Source organism: Heliconius melpomene, chromosome 3 (assembly GCF_056956725.1).
Source record: "Heliconius melpomene rosina isolate 202511_hmr_F chromosome 3, ASM5695672v1, whole genome shotgun sequence".
NCBI lineage: Eukaryota > Metazoa > Arthropoda > Insecta > Lepidoptera > Nymphalidae > Heliconius > Heliconius melpomene.
The window spans coordinates 10,358,001-10,373,316 of NC_140391.1; the positions used below are offsets into that span (position 1 = coordinate 10,358,001).

The 15,316-nt window shown below is 34.7% G+C and overlaps 1 protein-coding gene across 2 annotated transcripts in view; it reads right to left on the reverse strand.

Moving 5' to 3' along the window:
- The window catches only part of Cad87A (cadherin 87A), a 46,170-nt gene that overhangs the window by 18,889 nt on the left and 11,965 nt on the right, over nucleotides 1-15,316 (reverse strand). For both annotated transcript variants that reach the window (XM_085207982.1, XM_085207981.1), the window contains exons 2-10: nucleotides 5,420-5,481; nucleotides 4,748-4,869; nucleotides 4,086-4,172; nucleotides 3,665-3,778; nucleotides 3,235-3,360; nucleotides 2,901-3,035; nucleotides 2,284-2,476; nucleotides 1,689-1,801; nucleotides 1,012-1,209 (exon numbers count right to left, since the gene is read on the reverse strand). In XM_085207982.1, the coding sequence (XP_085064108.1) occupies nucleotides 1,012-1,209; nucleotides 1,689-1,801; nucleotides 2,284-2,476; nucleotides 2,901-3,035; nucleotides 3,235-3,360; nucleotides 3,665-3,778; nucleotides 4,086-4,172; nucleotides 4,748-4,869; nucleotides 5,420-5,471 (1,140 nt within the window). In that variant the 5' untranslated portion in view covers nucleotides 5,472-5,481. The remainder of the gene's footprint in view (nucleotides 1-1,011; nucleotides 1,210-1,688; nucleotides 1,802-2,283; nucleotides 2,477-2,900; nucleotides 3,036-3,234; nucleotides 3,361-3,664; nucleotides 3,779-4,085; nucleotides 4,173-4,747; nucleotides 4,870-5,419; nucleotides 5,482-15,316) is intronic.

Sequence of the window (15,316 nt, forward strand, 5' to 3'; positions counted from 1 at the left end):
GAGAGGAAAAGAAATATTACTCGATAGACTAGGCGGTAAATAGGGATTATGCTGTTAATTACACAGTGGAATTTTTGAACTCCCTCTGGTCTACCTCCCCACAAACTTACAATACGGACAGCGACGTATAATATTAATACAAACGAAAATTTGAAACCTCCAAAAGTCTGCAACGGCACCCGACTACGGGTCAAGCGTCTACATCATAACTTAATAGAGGCCATTGCTATAACTGGCCATGCTCAGCGTGAGACAATGTTTCTGCCTAAAATCCCATTAATTCCCAGTGATGTGCCTATCCACCACACGATAAGAAGGTTAAAAATATTCTTTACAAGGAAATACTATAGGATGAGGCGCTGCCGAAGACTGTATATTCTTAGGATACGCCCCGCAGCTTCTCCCTTGTGAACGATATTTTTTAACCATGTGGAAAATTTTATCCATAATATTACAAATTCTCTTCCATCTGTCTGCCTGTTAACTTTTCAAGTTTAAACCGCTGCGCTGGATTAAATATTGGTATGGACAGACCTTAATTTTTTGGTCGAGATAACCGATATCCACGCGGGCGAAGCGGCGAGCGAAAGCTAGCACTATATAAAAATTATAATAATAAAAAATATTATAAATAAATATAACTAATGCAAAATCAAATGTCCACATTTATCGCCACATTAGATTACATAACGATTTCGTAGGATTTTTTTTTATTTTCTACAAAACAATTTTATTAACAGAAAAATGTTCCAGAATTTCCAAAATGCCGATACGAGAGATAGTTTACCTTTTCAGTTTCATCTTGTTGCTGGCTTTCCAGTTACTAAGATTAGGCATAAAGCTATTACAGATATGAACCTGCACTCAAGTCTAAGGTGATATTTCATATCCTAGTTAATACGAAACACGAATTGTCTAAAAATTTTGGCAGTGTCTAACACTAGGTTTCATCCACCTATGCTGTTACGCGGGATACAGCGTGAAGATAAAACAAAGGAAACTCGCACTCACCACATCAGTATCAACAACCACCATATCCAAGTTTGGCAGTGGAGTACCAACAGGCAGGCTCTCTGGTAACACCACACTATACTCCCTCCTGTTGAAACGCGGTGGTTCATCGTTGACGTCTTTGATAGTAATGGTAGCCGTGGTGGTCGTGGTGGTAGACGGTGAGGAGTACGGTACGCCGTTTATTATTTCCGTTGCCTGTAGGGTACAAAAATGTTTTATTACTTCTTTCTTTTAATAATCGGTATGTAGTGTTATATTAGTATAATTTTTTTTGGAATTTAAGTTACAGCTTTTTGGAACCAAATTGTTTTTTTTTTTAATTTAAGCAAAATTGAAGTTAGTGCATGTGCAACTAATTGTACTACGAATGCATCTTTGTGTGTGCACTGGTATTGATATGTCCATGTCCATGTTTACACTCAATCAAAGTACTCATAGCACGTGATACTCATACACGCACCAGCTGGTGCACACACATATAGTACTTAAAGGCGCACCGGTGCATGCCCGTCCTATATATGCTATATATATATGCATTAATTTAGTAGTACTGGTGCGTCCTTCGACAAAAAACGCCATTTTACGTTTCAAAATCTAAGCAAAGCAGCCCAGCAACAACTAGTTGCGTGTATATAAAAACTATGATATATTTAGATAATTGTAATTAAACTTACCCTAATAGTAAGATTTAACGGTGAAGAGGGATCAGGCAAAGCTTCTCTGTCCAAAGGTTTAGCTGTTTTCAGTTCTCCCGTTTTACTGTCCAACCAAAAGAAGTCAAGAGGATCTGGAATGACATGCACTTCGTATATAACAAAAATACTTTTAATATAAATATAGCATTATATCGGGGCGAAAAATCTTATTTACTATTATTGTTAATAAAAATCTAGCATATAAGGAGCATTTGTGTATATTATAGGACTTACTTTTTTGAATTGGAAAAATATTTTTGTGTAAATATTCTACTTATCAAAGAAACCAACAAGCTATACTACATCATGTTAATTACTCGCGGTCAGTAACACATCTTGCATGCTCAATTCTTAGTTGCTTCCATTTGACCACAAAACCAAAACCACAGGTAAAATCTAGTTTATTTTACAAGCCGGTCGTCGTAACCCAAGGGCACAAAGTTCCGCCACTCAACAGATTCAGCTCAAAGTTTAGAATGGAGTATCATAACACTAGGTTCCCTCTGATTACCCTGCTGTATGCGGAATACTGCGTGAAATTGATTTGATGTATATTACAATAAAACAAACATACTAGTAACCAATTCCAATCTGACATCCCTGGGCTGGGCTCTGTCTCCGTCTCTCGCTGTTATCACTAACGCGACAGTGCCGACGGGCGCATCCTCTGATAAGGAACCACTTAGGGTTCCGCTGAATACTGGGGGAGTGTTCTGTATGTCTAACACTTTGACTTCGATGTGGGTTGTTGAGTTAAGGGTTCCGTCCTGAGGATGGCAATTAATAATGATATGGTGACGATATTATCATATATTATACTGTAATCCAATAAAACAATCATAACACAATGGGACACGTTAGCTTCATCTCATATTTATAATTTATATCATTTATGGCGCAGTCACACAGGCGTTGACGGCCGCCAAGCAACACATAATGTCTTGAGTTTGAGCAGAAAGCAGAGAATAGAGTGTCTTGTCTACTCTGCTATTGGACTACCTTGGGAAGTAAAAATTTTCAAAAAATGTTTATATTTCAAGTTTTTTTGTTTGCTTCATTAGGCATATAACCGTGTCAAGTTCCAGTGCCCAATAAATGGAATATTCAAAATCTTTTTTTTATCCATTAAGGTAAGTATTTTTCTTATTATAGAAGTTTATAATAGATGTATTAATTAAAAGTTTATATTACCGTAGCATATATTTGGAATTGATAGAATTGTTTCTCATTGTAGTCCAGTCTCTTCCTTAGGACTAGTGCTCCAGTATATTGATTCGCTGTCGAACTTATGCTTACTACTTCAAATATATCACATGCTTCTGGCCACTGAAACGAAAATAATTATAATTAACGCATACAATAAAAGGTTTTTGCATATTAGCGTGTTAGAATAATAAGGGATGTTATTCAGTATTTTGAATTTTAAAAAATACATATAAATGTCAAATTTGGAATGTGCAGGATTTGAACCTGCACACTCTAGGACCTTTTACCTACCCTACTACCGTATAAAGCTAAAAAATACCTGTTCGTTAGGCAAGCAGCCAACTTCTAAGCTATCTCCTACAGAATCCTTGTCCTCTACTTCTATGTTTTGTAGAATTGTTTTCCCTATTTCTTCGTCTTCTGGTACATCAACTTCGTAGGGAACCTGGAAATTGTATTAAAAATAAATATAGCATGATGAAATTTTTTATCTATATTTTGTTACCAATATACTTTTATGAATTTCTTAAATTAATTATGTACTGTAAAATAAAAAAAAAACAAACTTATAGTAATCATATATAATTTTCTATGTCTCAACACGATGTCTCCAGAATTCAGCGGAAAATGGTAAACAAATGTATCTTAATAGGAATAGAGTGTCCTAACACTTGTATTTTAGGTTCCCTCCACCTGTGTGCAGAGTGAAGCACACAGGTGGAGGGAACCGAAAAAAATATTTTACTTACATTTTTAAATATAGGCGGGTTGTCGTTTTCATCCAACACAATAACAGTAACAGATTGACTTTGCACTGCTTCTCCACTTTCTATTGACACTAGGAATTTTATTGTATCCTCTTTCTGAAATGATTACGGAAATAATAAGTATATTAATATACAAATAAATTTTAAACAAAACAAGTGATCAAACAAAATTAATAAATTCATGAGAATTACTTCATATATTTATTAAAATCTTACCTTGATTTTTGTATTATTAAAAAAATATATTGTGTCTAAATATATTGTTTTATTACACAACACTAACATATTCTTAATTTTAAAAATTATTATTCATTAAGCAGTTTGGTGCAATCACAACATCATCAAACAATAAACAGGGTAAAATAGACAGTGTGAAGCTAAAAAAAAGAGACCAAATATGTACCTCTCTATCTAAAGGCTGTACTAGAGTTACCTCGCCAGAGGCTGGATCGACACTAAACTTGTCCGTACCCACCAACCCATATTTGATCTGGAATATAAACAGTATGAATAAGTAACTAATCTTAAAGAATATTGGACCAGCATGGCTGGAGAGGGGCATAAGGGTATAGACCTGGGACCTATTTAATGTAGATTAAACATAGCATTATTAGCAACTTTTTCGCTTCATATTTTTTTATTAATTTGAGACCAAAGAACTACTGTTATTAGACCAATAATTAGGGGCCTTGCTCCTTCGTTGCTCTATCAAGCAACTATTTTCTAAATCCAGCCCTGATGTCTGATCTGATCTGACTGAAAACGTGACGGATGTGGTGTTGATACCTATTCGATATATATCCCACCACTCAACAGGAAATGTCTCGATAATTTCTAACAATATAGGTTTCCTCTGTCATACATATAATACGATGATGAAGACCGAGCCTATTTTAACTTTTTTTTGTCGAATGAGCAAGGAAGGAAAACGAGATGGTAAGTGATTACTGCCGAAGATACTCGCGCTTTTTTAAATGAACTATATCGTATCGACCTGGAAACACTGTCGCAGGTAGGTCACTTTAAACTAATGTATAATTACCTAAAACATTATAAAATACTTACCGGCAAGCCTTCCGGATCAGTGACGCCTTGTAACGTATAAACGCGTTGTCCCACAGGTGTGCTCTCTGAAAGCGCCAAATTGTCCATATCTTGCGTAAACTCTGGCGGTTTGTTGGTGAATCCTGAAAATTTATGCAAAGAAACGTACAAATAAGTAATAACAAGCGTATAAGAATTGCTACGTGCTTGATGAGACCTTATGTCTCAGTGTTCGGAGCGCTTGGACGGTTTCCAAGACAATCGGGTTTAAATTTTTTCAGCTATACAATATTAATACAATTTATAGATGTAAATTTTGCATATTATTTTCCATATATATTTATGTTATTTTTATATTTCAAAGTGTATGCGTTTGTTCACGTAAGTTTTAGGTATAGTGTATATGTAAATTTTCTGTAAAGCTTCGCGTGGTCAACGACACGGCCGTGCCATGACTATTTTAGTTTAGAGAGAACAAAGCGAATTAAAATTTACTAAATTGTATTGACTTCCACCACTCAACACGCAATGCTTCCAGAACTCGGCGGAAAGTGGGGAACGGAGTGTCTTAACACTAGGTGTGTGTCAACAAACGGAGGACCTTAAGACTACCCTGATGTATGCGGAATGATTTTTTTTCATTTGTTAGACCTAAGAAAGGAGAAATAGATAAATAGAGTAGATGTTACTTACCAACATGCACGAATGTAGCGAATAGCACCAGCGGGAGCCATCCCGACGCCATGATGTAGCTCCTGTAACAAACAAATGAAACATGTCAATTCTATATTTATATTATTCTATAGAATAAATTATTACTTATGTATTACATACACTAGCCAACTTATTTGAGTGCAGTTGTGACGCAGGGGCACAGGCGTGTGACTGTAAACGCATTAGGTTATGGGTTCGACTCCCAGTCGGAATTAAATATTTAATATTTTAACTTCTTCGCTCTGTTGTCGAAGTACAGTCACTCATCACGCAATGCCTCCTCGGAAAATGGGAAACGGAAAGTCGTTACACTAGGTTCCCTCTGCCTATCCTGCTGTGTTCGAATACAGCGTGATGCTGAAATGAGATTTCAAAATGCTTCGTTCCCCGGGTAAAAAAAATTAAACTAAAAACTGACAAAAAGGGTATTCCTAGAATGCCGGGGGTAACTGCGACCGCAGGTTTAACGGATAGCACTATTACAAAAGCAACAAAGAACAGTATAGAAACTTTTATACTAGATTTGAAATACTCTTTCTATGTAACTAGATATGATAGGGGCCGCTCCATTGAAGACCAATTGACTCGAGAGTGTCATGCGGTTAACCAATTGATAGATCCGGATATCACAGTCTGTTCTTGAACTTGAGACTGATACTAGTTGTTTTCTTTGTTCGTAACACACAAACAAACATATTCCTGATTTTTGCCTAACTAGATACTAGTTGAGAAATCACACTTCAGTAACAGATCTAAGGTATATGTTTTAAACTCACTATCACTTTGAAATGTCTATGACTATTGAGAGCGTCGTGGCGACTGTAAACGCGGCGTGGGTTCGATTCCCATTTGCACCAATAAAATAGATCAATTTTTTTTTAGATTTGGTAACGAAACAAAGGCCCGCCACTCAACACACAATATCTCCAAAATTCGGCGGAAAATTGATATAAGAAATGTCTTAAAAGGAACAGAAAGTCAACGCGTGTATAAATAAAAACGAAAATGTCTATTCAACCCCCTAATTTAATGTTAACTTTACTGGAAATGAAATCTTCGCAACTAGTCACCCTTTTTCATCTACGCTGTCATTATTTAAATTAATAGATACTTACTAAGTTACTACTATATATTCCCACTTAAGTATAAAAAATATAAATAAAATAAAATTATTACTTATGCCATTTCATCTCATACAATAACTAGTACTATTTTAATAAAATTATAAAATCTGAGAACTTGAAATCGGACGCAGCTAATTAAACGAACAATTAGACAATAGACCCGACCCGTTTACCAGGTCAATTGAGGCAAGGCCGTCGTGGAACTAAATATGTACTAGAATGCTAATCATGGTTCGTAGTTTTAGTAAAGATCGAGTACCTAACATATTTAGTTAGGTAATTTTCAAATTATTAGGTACTCCATATAAAGCAGGATAGGCCAAAGGGAACCTAGTGTCTCTCTCCGTCTCCTATTTTTGCTTGATTATCTATATCATGTCGTTAATTGTAATTATAAATTTAGATATAGGTAGCCCACATCCGAATTTACACGGTTTTGGTACAGAAGCAAAGCACGGCATTGAGTCCTGCCACTCATACGGGAAGCCACCAGAATTCAGCGAAAATGGGGCGCGGAGTCTCTTAACACTAGGCTCCCTCCACCTACCCTTCATGTAGGATCTGTATCCTACATGAAGATGAACAAAAAATTTCACAATATATGACGACTTCTCTACTTCCTCTTACATTCGCATGTTAAAACTTAGTTTAAAAAAATATATATAAAATCTATGCAATTCAGCAAAATGACTATAAAACCAGTGATTAACACCAATCGCTTACAAAATGATCCCACGACACAATTTAAGTGTTGCACGAACAATGACTAAAATACCAGCATTTTGTATTAACTTTGAGGTTACATATTTGCCGAATAACCGTTATCCAAGATTAGTTTTTATTACTATGTTAATCTTAAATAGGGCAAACGCTTAATTCCTAGCAAGGGGAACCTAGTGTTAAGACACTCCGTTCCACAAGCAGATCAAGGAGTAAAGGAAGGTTATCATGTCATCAGAGCGAATAAATAAAAAAAATCACTCCCCGGAGTTGAAACCGAACTTACAACCGTCGCGTTAACAGACGATGTGCTCTTGTGCCATGATGGCCTCAATTATTAGTGTAATAATATATTGATGATACCATACGTTTATTTTAGTTTAGTGGTCAGATCGCTTGGAGGCGCGGCTTCGAATTCCGCTTCGTTAAAATACTATCGAAAAACAGGTTTTTCCTAAGTGAATAAAATTTCAAAAACAGGTTTAATCTGTTACAACGCACAAAAAGATAATATAGCAAGGCGATAAGTTGCTAAATTACAGTTACAGTTTAAATTTGCGAACTGAATTAGAGCAGAAAAATGATTTCATCGCTTGTGGTTTTGTTTTAAATTGTTTTTTTTTTTTTAATATGAGATAGGATGACTTCATTATTATGTATTTGGCATGTCTGATCGTTCATGTGATGACAGATTCGAGTCTAAAATAAAAGAAAAACATTTTTAGAGATAATGCTTTTTTATCACTTTTAATACCTAGTGGTATACAAATCCTAACGAAGATGTGGAAGGATCTTAATGATGAGACACTCTACTCCTCACCACCGGCTAATTTTCGAGACATTTTATATACGCAACTCATAAGTAGTGCCTCAGATACTGGCGGAAAGCGGAGAACAGCATTTTAACACTAGGTTTCCTCTGCTTATCCTGCTATAATATTTTTACCTAAAAATAACTACTATAGGTAAAAAACACAAAATAAACAAATTAATGTTCACTATATCAATTATAAGTAAGTATATAGACTTATCGTTATAATCACTGATCGTAAAAGTGATTTGCGCAAAAATTACCCACAAAAAGTATAAGATCACAAGAACAATAAGTAAAGTTGCGCAATTATTTCGCACATCCAACACTATGGAGGTAGTAGTGCTGCTGAATACTGAGAATACTTCAAATAACTTTGTATACTGATAATATCAAATCTATTAAATGTTGAATTTGCTAGTGGCAAAGTGAGTTATGCCAGATTTTGCCAAATGTCAATTGATGATTCGAAAAAAATATATTTATACGCAGCTAGTGGGGAACGGAATTTCTTGACACTAGGTTCCCTCTGCCTACCCTGCTGTGTGCGAGATACAGTCTGTCACGTTTACACTCAAAGCCTGTGTCCACGACTGGCCTCAAAAAAAAAAATAAAAAAAATATCTAAAATAAGTAAACTTATACAGATAGAAATAGATATATGTATATTTGACTAAGCCCAGACATCAAGATACAAGAGCGACCTTCACTACGTAAATCACACCGTTACAATCCGTCATTAGCTTACAGTTACACGCAAATGACCTCCGCTTTATGTCGAAGTGATCGTAAGCTCGAGCCTAAAATATAAGAATAGAAACAATGCTGGGACTTAAATATACAAATCTTCTACGTTCTCATTTAAATGTTTAAGATTAACTAATTGTGACGTAAAAGGACAGTGTTTGAGTGTAGCGCGATGGCTATGGGTTCCCGATTCTCACTCGGGGTAATGATTATAAGTTCATTTTGTCGTTCTGGTAGAAATTGGGGTAAAAAGTGACATGGACACCAGGTTTACTATGCTAACCCCGCTAAATATACGGTAAAAAGCTTGAGGCTGCTTTTTTATCGTTTCGTTTATAAAAAAACTTATATTTTCAACTTCATTTTTTTTAGTGTCACGCAGTATCCCGCACAGAGTAGGTTGGTGGGCCTCATCAATTATATACTCACCATACATCCAATCTAAACCTTTAACTATTTATCACTCACATTTCTACATCTTTATTCTAACTTACTTATCGATATATCAGGCAATATAACGTATAGAGTATAAAAAACTAGCAGAAACACTTGCGTAATAAAACATGTAGGTAGATACTTCATAGGTTTGCTGCTATGTGCTGGGATTGGTACTATTTTACGTAACGTATTGCATTTTGTATGGCAGATGTCGACACCGTCGTAATGCAGGTGGTGATGATCGTGGGTTCAAATGCTGTTTTACGGAAAAAATTACAAATGACTATGTTGCTTGACAAGGGCTGGGCTATTACTAGAATTAGGTACTGTGTATCCTAACAAAATGAGGATGAATGAATATATAAAAAATGTAATATGGTAAGTAGACAAAATATGTATGGTTCTAGTATAAAAATCTAGACTGAGAAAAATTAAAATGAATGAATCAACTACTTATAATATTTCAAAACAAACAGAAAATTATAAAATGGTTTCTAGACAATTCATGAGATTCATTCAAAGTAACGTCCTAAGTTCAGAAAACAGTACGCACCTTCATCGATTTATTACATTGGCATTCCTTTAAAAAATCAAAGTGTGTAGGTACTGCGTAAAATAAATACCATAAAATACAAATTGGGGAACGGAAGTGGCATAATGGGAACAGAGTGTCTTTATATTAGGTTCCCAGATTTCGTCTTCTTACCCTTATGTGCGGGATACAATTATCAAGTTTTGCTTATAACTAACATTTCCACCTAAGCCAGATTAACACAATAATTGACAGGTCATACATACACAGTCACCGCATCTATCCACTAGACCAGATCACCAACGAGAAGCAAGTATGTAAACAATGCTGTGAAGCAGGTTACCCATTTGTAAACACGGCTTGAGCAATTCTTGGTTATTAGTTAGTTGTGGTTCGTTTGGTTTTGGCGTCGTGTATAGGAATTGATAATTTATTTAGTTTTTTTCTATATCTCTATCACTATGTTAAACGAGAAAAAACTACATATTTCGTTTTAGTCTTCGCAAACGAAATTGCAAGTCTTTGAGTAAGCTGAAAATGGAGAACGGAATCATTTATCACTCTACTCCGTCTACATTCTACATATCAAACAAAAATATACTACACACCATACCTACATTACATCATATAATATTACAGATAAAAAAAAATATATGCATGAAGTAAGATGTCAAAGAACCCCACACTATCAGTATAAATGACATAAAATTTAATAGTCTAGCCGTAATCGTTATAGTAGGTATATCATAATTGTATAGCAGCGAATGAATAATAAACAACTCTCTCTTTTACGAACATCACTATGTTACCGCATCATGTCTTGTTTATTCCCCTTGAGTCTTAGTGTAACTATTGGTGGTGTAATAAAATTGAATAAGTAACTTCCTTCCTTCCTTCCGTAATGCATAGGAAGGCAGAAAGAATCTTGATAGGACTCCGTTCCCCAACCACTTGTGAGTACTTAACACTAGTTAGTTCTCTCTACCTTGACGCATCAGCTAATAAGGAAACGAAAAGAAAATTTTTTACTAGCATAGTTTATACTAATGTGCCTCTACATTCAAAATTAAATTGCACTCTACACCACATAATCTATACTAATATAATAAAGCGGAAGAGTTTGTTTGTTTGTTTGTTTGAACGCTAAGATCTCTGAATCTACTGGTCCGATTTACTTTGTTTTTGTTTTGTATGAAAGCTGCATTCTTTAGAAGTGCTATAGGCTATATAATATTACATTACACATATGTACTAATAAATTAAAATACTTTCTAATTTGACATGCAATTTATTCTGCCATGTTAATAACAACCGTCGTCGCTACGCGACCGCGTTCGTTACCGCGTCATTTTGATATTCATCCTTATGAAAATAAATATAATAGTCACTTTTAGCATTTCATCTAGATTGAAATTATATTTCTATAGAAATTATATTCTTATATTTCAAGCAGGCGTAGCCGCGTCCGGGTCCGCTAGTTAATTAATAAGTGTCACGGATTACGACAAAATGTTATAATTAAAGTGGGTTCGATTCTCATTCGTGGGAATTGTAGTGTATGCGAACCCCGAATGCGTCTCACTCGCGCACCGATCGTGAACACGTGCAGACGTGCTCGGCGTTCTGTCTACATTGCATATCCAGAGATTCATTATTAAAGCTGTGTTTTATTGATACAAGAAGACATCAAATATTACAAGTGGCGACGAGGAAAAAAGTGAGTACAAAAAAAAAAAAAAGAAATATTATTATAACCTAACCGACAAAACGATGTTTACTTTTATATCTTAAACTACTGTGTACATGTGTTTAAGAAACAGTTTTTATTTAAATCTTATACCTGTATCAAGTGAGATAATACGTAAATAACCGTTCATTCATCTTTCACTGTAAAGGGCCACGCATTAGATCTGAATAGATAAGGGCCATGCAAATATAAAAGTAATAGTAATTACGACATTATGACATTATTACCTAATAATGATTATGATTACTGAACATTGTGCATGTATGCAATCTAACAGTACTTCCGAACACATTGGTTAACTTAATTGATTAAGATTATTATTGATATTATTATTCTTTTATTAATACTAATTTTATACATAATTGAACCATAAAATCAAAACAATAAAATAATATTTAAATTTCATTGGAATTATTTTGACATTTTACTATGAACATTCAATTCTACCTACTTACTACTTTATTACTTTGCTGTTTCATATTATTTTCTATTTTTGTTTTATTTATATGTACTTGATTGCATACTAACATAATAATAATATATAGAAGATCGTAATTACAGTAAAGGTCTAGAACCACGCAATAAGTTAATGACAAATAAAAGGGCCATGCACATTACAATATAAAATGTAAAAATTATACATATTATGCAAATGTGTAATTTATTTAAAGAGTATAATTACAAAATAGAAAAGGCCATGTGCAATTGTAATAATAAAATAGGGCTATGCAGATAAATACTGTTACTGATTTTCAGTAAAAGCCACGCAAGTATAAGAGATACATTTGTTTGAAACTTGTCCGACTTATGAAACAGGAAGAAGGAGAACAATTCGAACGATTTCTATTAAGATTGAGAAATCAGGCTGAAAAGTGTCAATTTCATAAAAAAGAAGATCATATTATCGACCAAATAACTGAAAAGTGCCGGTTAGTTGAGCTGAGGAAAAAAATCTTGGAAATCGGTGATTCAATTACTCTTGATGAAATTATTAGTAAAGCAAATGCATTAGAAGTTGTAGCCAGACAATTAGAACAATTTAAAAATGAGAATACACATAACATGAACAATTTTACCAAAACAGATATTAACAAAATCGATAGCAAGAAAAAAATGGGCAGACCTATCCGACACAAACCGTTTAACACAAGCTGTGGTAGGTGCGGTAGCTCCACACATTCATCCAATGACTTGAAATGCCCTGCAAGGGACAAACGATGCATGAAATGTGGCTTTATTGGACATTTTAGGGAGCATTGTAGAACCAGGCAAAAAAGACAATTTTCTAACTACAGAACTGAGACTGTACATAAAAAACCTAAAACAGAAACGCAAAATTGCACTGATAAGACTGAAATTGATTATATCTTTCATCTGGACGATGATGAAACTATAAAGTGTAACATTGGAGGAGTAATTGTTGATATGTTGATAGATTCGGGAAGCAAATGTAATGTGATCACTGACAAAACATGGCAATATTTAAAAAACAATAGTGTACTAGTCTCTAACCAAATACGCAATCCTAACAAGACACTTATCTCTTACGGCAGTAAAAAACCTTTAGACATTATGGGTTCTTTTGACGCAAAAATTTCTGTTTTTGGTAATAATGGTATAAAATCAACGTTTTATGTAATAAAAAATGGGACACGTGATTTATTAGGCAAAGAATCTGCGATTTCATTAAACGTGCTTAAAATTGGACAAATTAATGCTATAAGTAAGCCATCTTTAGAGAAACCGTTCCCTAAATTTAGAGGAGTGACTGTTCAGATTCCAATAGATCAATCCGTTAAGCCAGTGGTCCAACCCCATAGAAGAATTCCTATTCCTTTAGAAGAGAAGGTTGCTAAAAAATTAAAGGAACTAAAGAATGCTGACATCATTGAAGAAGTAAATGAACCATCACCGTGGGTTTCTCCAATTGTTCCGATACTTAAAGAAGGTCAAGAAGAGATACGTATTTGTGTGGATATGAGGAGGGCCAATGAAGCTATTATAAGAGAAAATCACCCCCTTCCAACAATGAATGAACTACTTCCTCATTTCCGCAAAGCTAAATACTTTAGCTCCCTTGATATAAAACATGCCTTTCATCAATTAGAAATTCATAAAGATTGTCGATATATTACTACTTTTAGCACTAGCAAAGGTCTATTTAGGTACAAAAGACTAATGTTTGGAATTTCTTGTGCTCCGGAAATGTTCCAAAAAATTTTGGAAAAGATGATATTAGGTTGTGAAGGAACATTTAATTTTATCGATGATATTATAGTTCACGGGTCTACAGAAACAGAACATGACGAAAGGTTGAAAAAGTTATTACAGGTTTTGAAAGAAAATGACGTACTATTAAATGAAAAAAAATGCATATATAAAACTAAAAGCATTGAATTTCTTGGTCATGAACTTTCAAGTAATGGAGTCAGACCACTAGATAAATATTTAACCGCAATAAAAAATAGTAGAACCCCCAATACCATAGAAGAAATTCAAAGCTTTTTGGGATTGGTTAATTTCGTTAGTAAATGGATCCCAGACTTAGCTACACTTACTGAACCTTTGCGCGAAATATTACGGTTAGGCTTAGGAAAGTCAGCAAATATACAAAAAAATTGGACAGCTACGCAAAATAATTCATTCGAACTTCTAAAGAGAAGCTTATCTAATATTCAATCATTAGGTTATTATAATCCTTCTGATAGGACCCAAGTTATTGCTGATGCCTCTACTGTGGGTTTAGGTGCAGTATTAGTTCAGATTGGCGAAGATGGTCCCCGTGTGATCGCTTTTGGTCATAAAGCTCTAACAGACTGTGAGAAAAGATATTGCCAAACAGAAAAAGAAGCGTTAGCACTCGTTTGGGCTGTTGAACATTTTAAAATATACCTGTTTGGCAAAGATTTTGAACTAGTAAGTGATCACAAACCATTGGAAACCATTTTTGGAAGAACGTCTAAACCATGCGCTAGGATAGAGAGATGGGTTCTTAGATTACAGGCTTATAGGTATAAAATAATTTATCGTCCGGGCAAATCAAACATAGCTGACACCATTTCGAGACTTGGCAAAACTTCCCCATCAGAACCATTCGATTCTGAAAATTATATAAACTACGTTGTAAACTATAGCAGACCTATTGCAGTACCATTACATGAAATTAAAGGAGGCTCTGTTGAAGATGGAGAAATTTTGAAAGTGAAGAAAGGTGTCTACTATAATGATTGGCACGATTCCATTAATAATTATAAATTAATTCAAAATGAACTATGCTTTAATGGTGACATCCTTCTCCGAGGTACAAGAATAGTTATTCCTCATAATTTGCGTCAACGTGTACTAGAAGCAGCTCATGAAGGACACCCAGGTATAGTAGCAATGAAGGCTCGTCTTAGGTTCGTCGAGGTTGTACTCTGGTATCTAATCCTACTCCACCGCATCCAATGAAGAGACGAACACTTCCTGCTGAACCTTGGGTTGATATAGCGATGGACTTTTTAGGACCTCTCCCGAGTCGTGATTACCTTTTAATACTTGTCGATTACTATAGTCGATATAAAGAAATTAAAATTATGCGTAGTATTACTTCCTTGGACACGATAAAGGCCCTGAAAGAAATTTTCTCCAGATTAGGTTACCCGGCGACTTTAACATGTGATAATGGAAATCAGTTTACCAGTGAGGTTTTCCAGAAATATTGTAAAGAATGTGGTATCATTGTAAATAATACAGTACCCTATTGGCCTCAAATGAA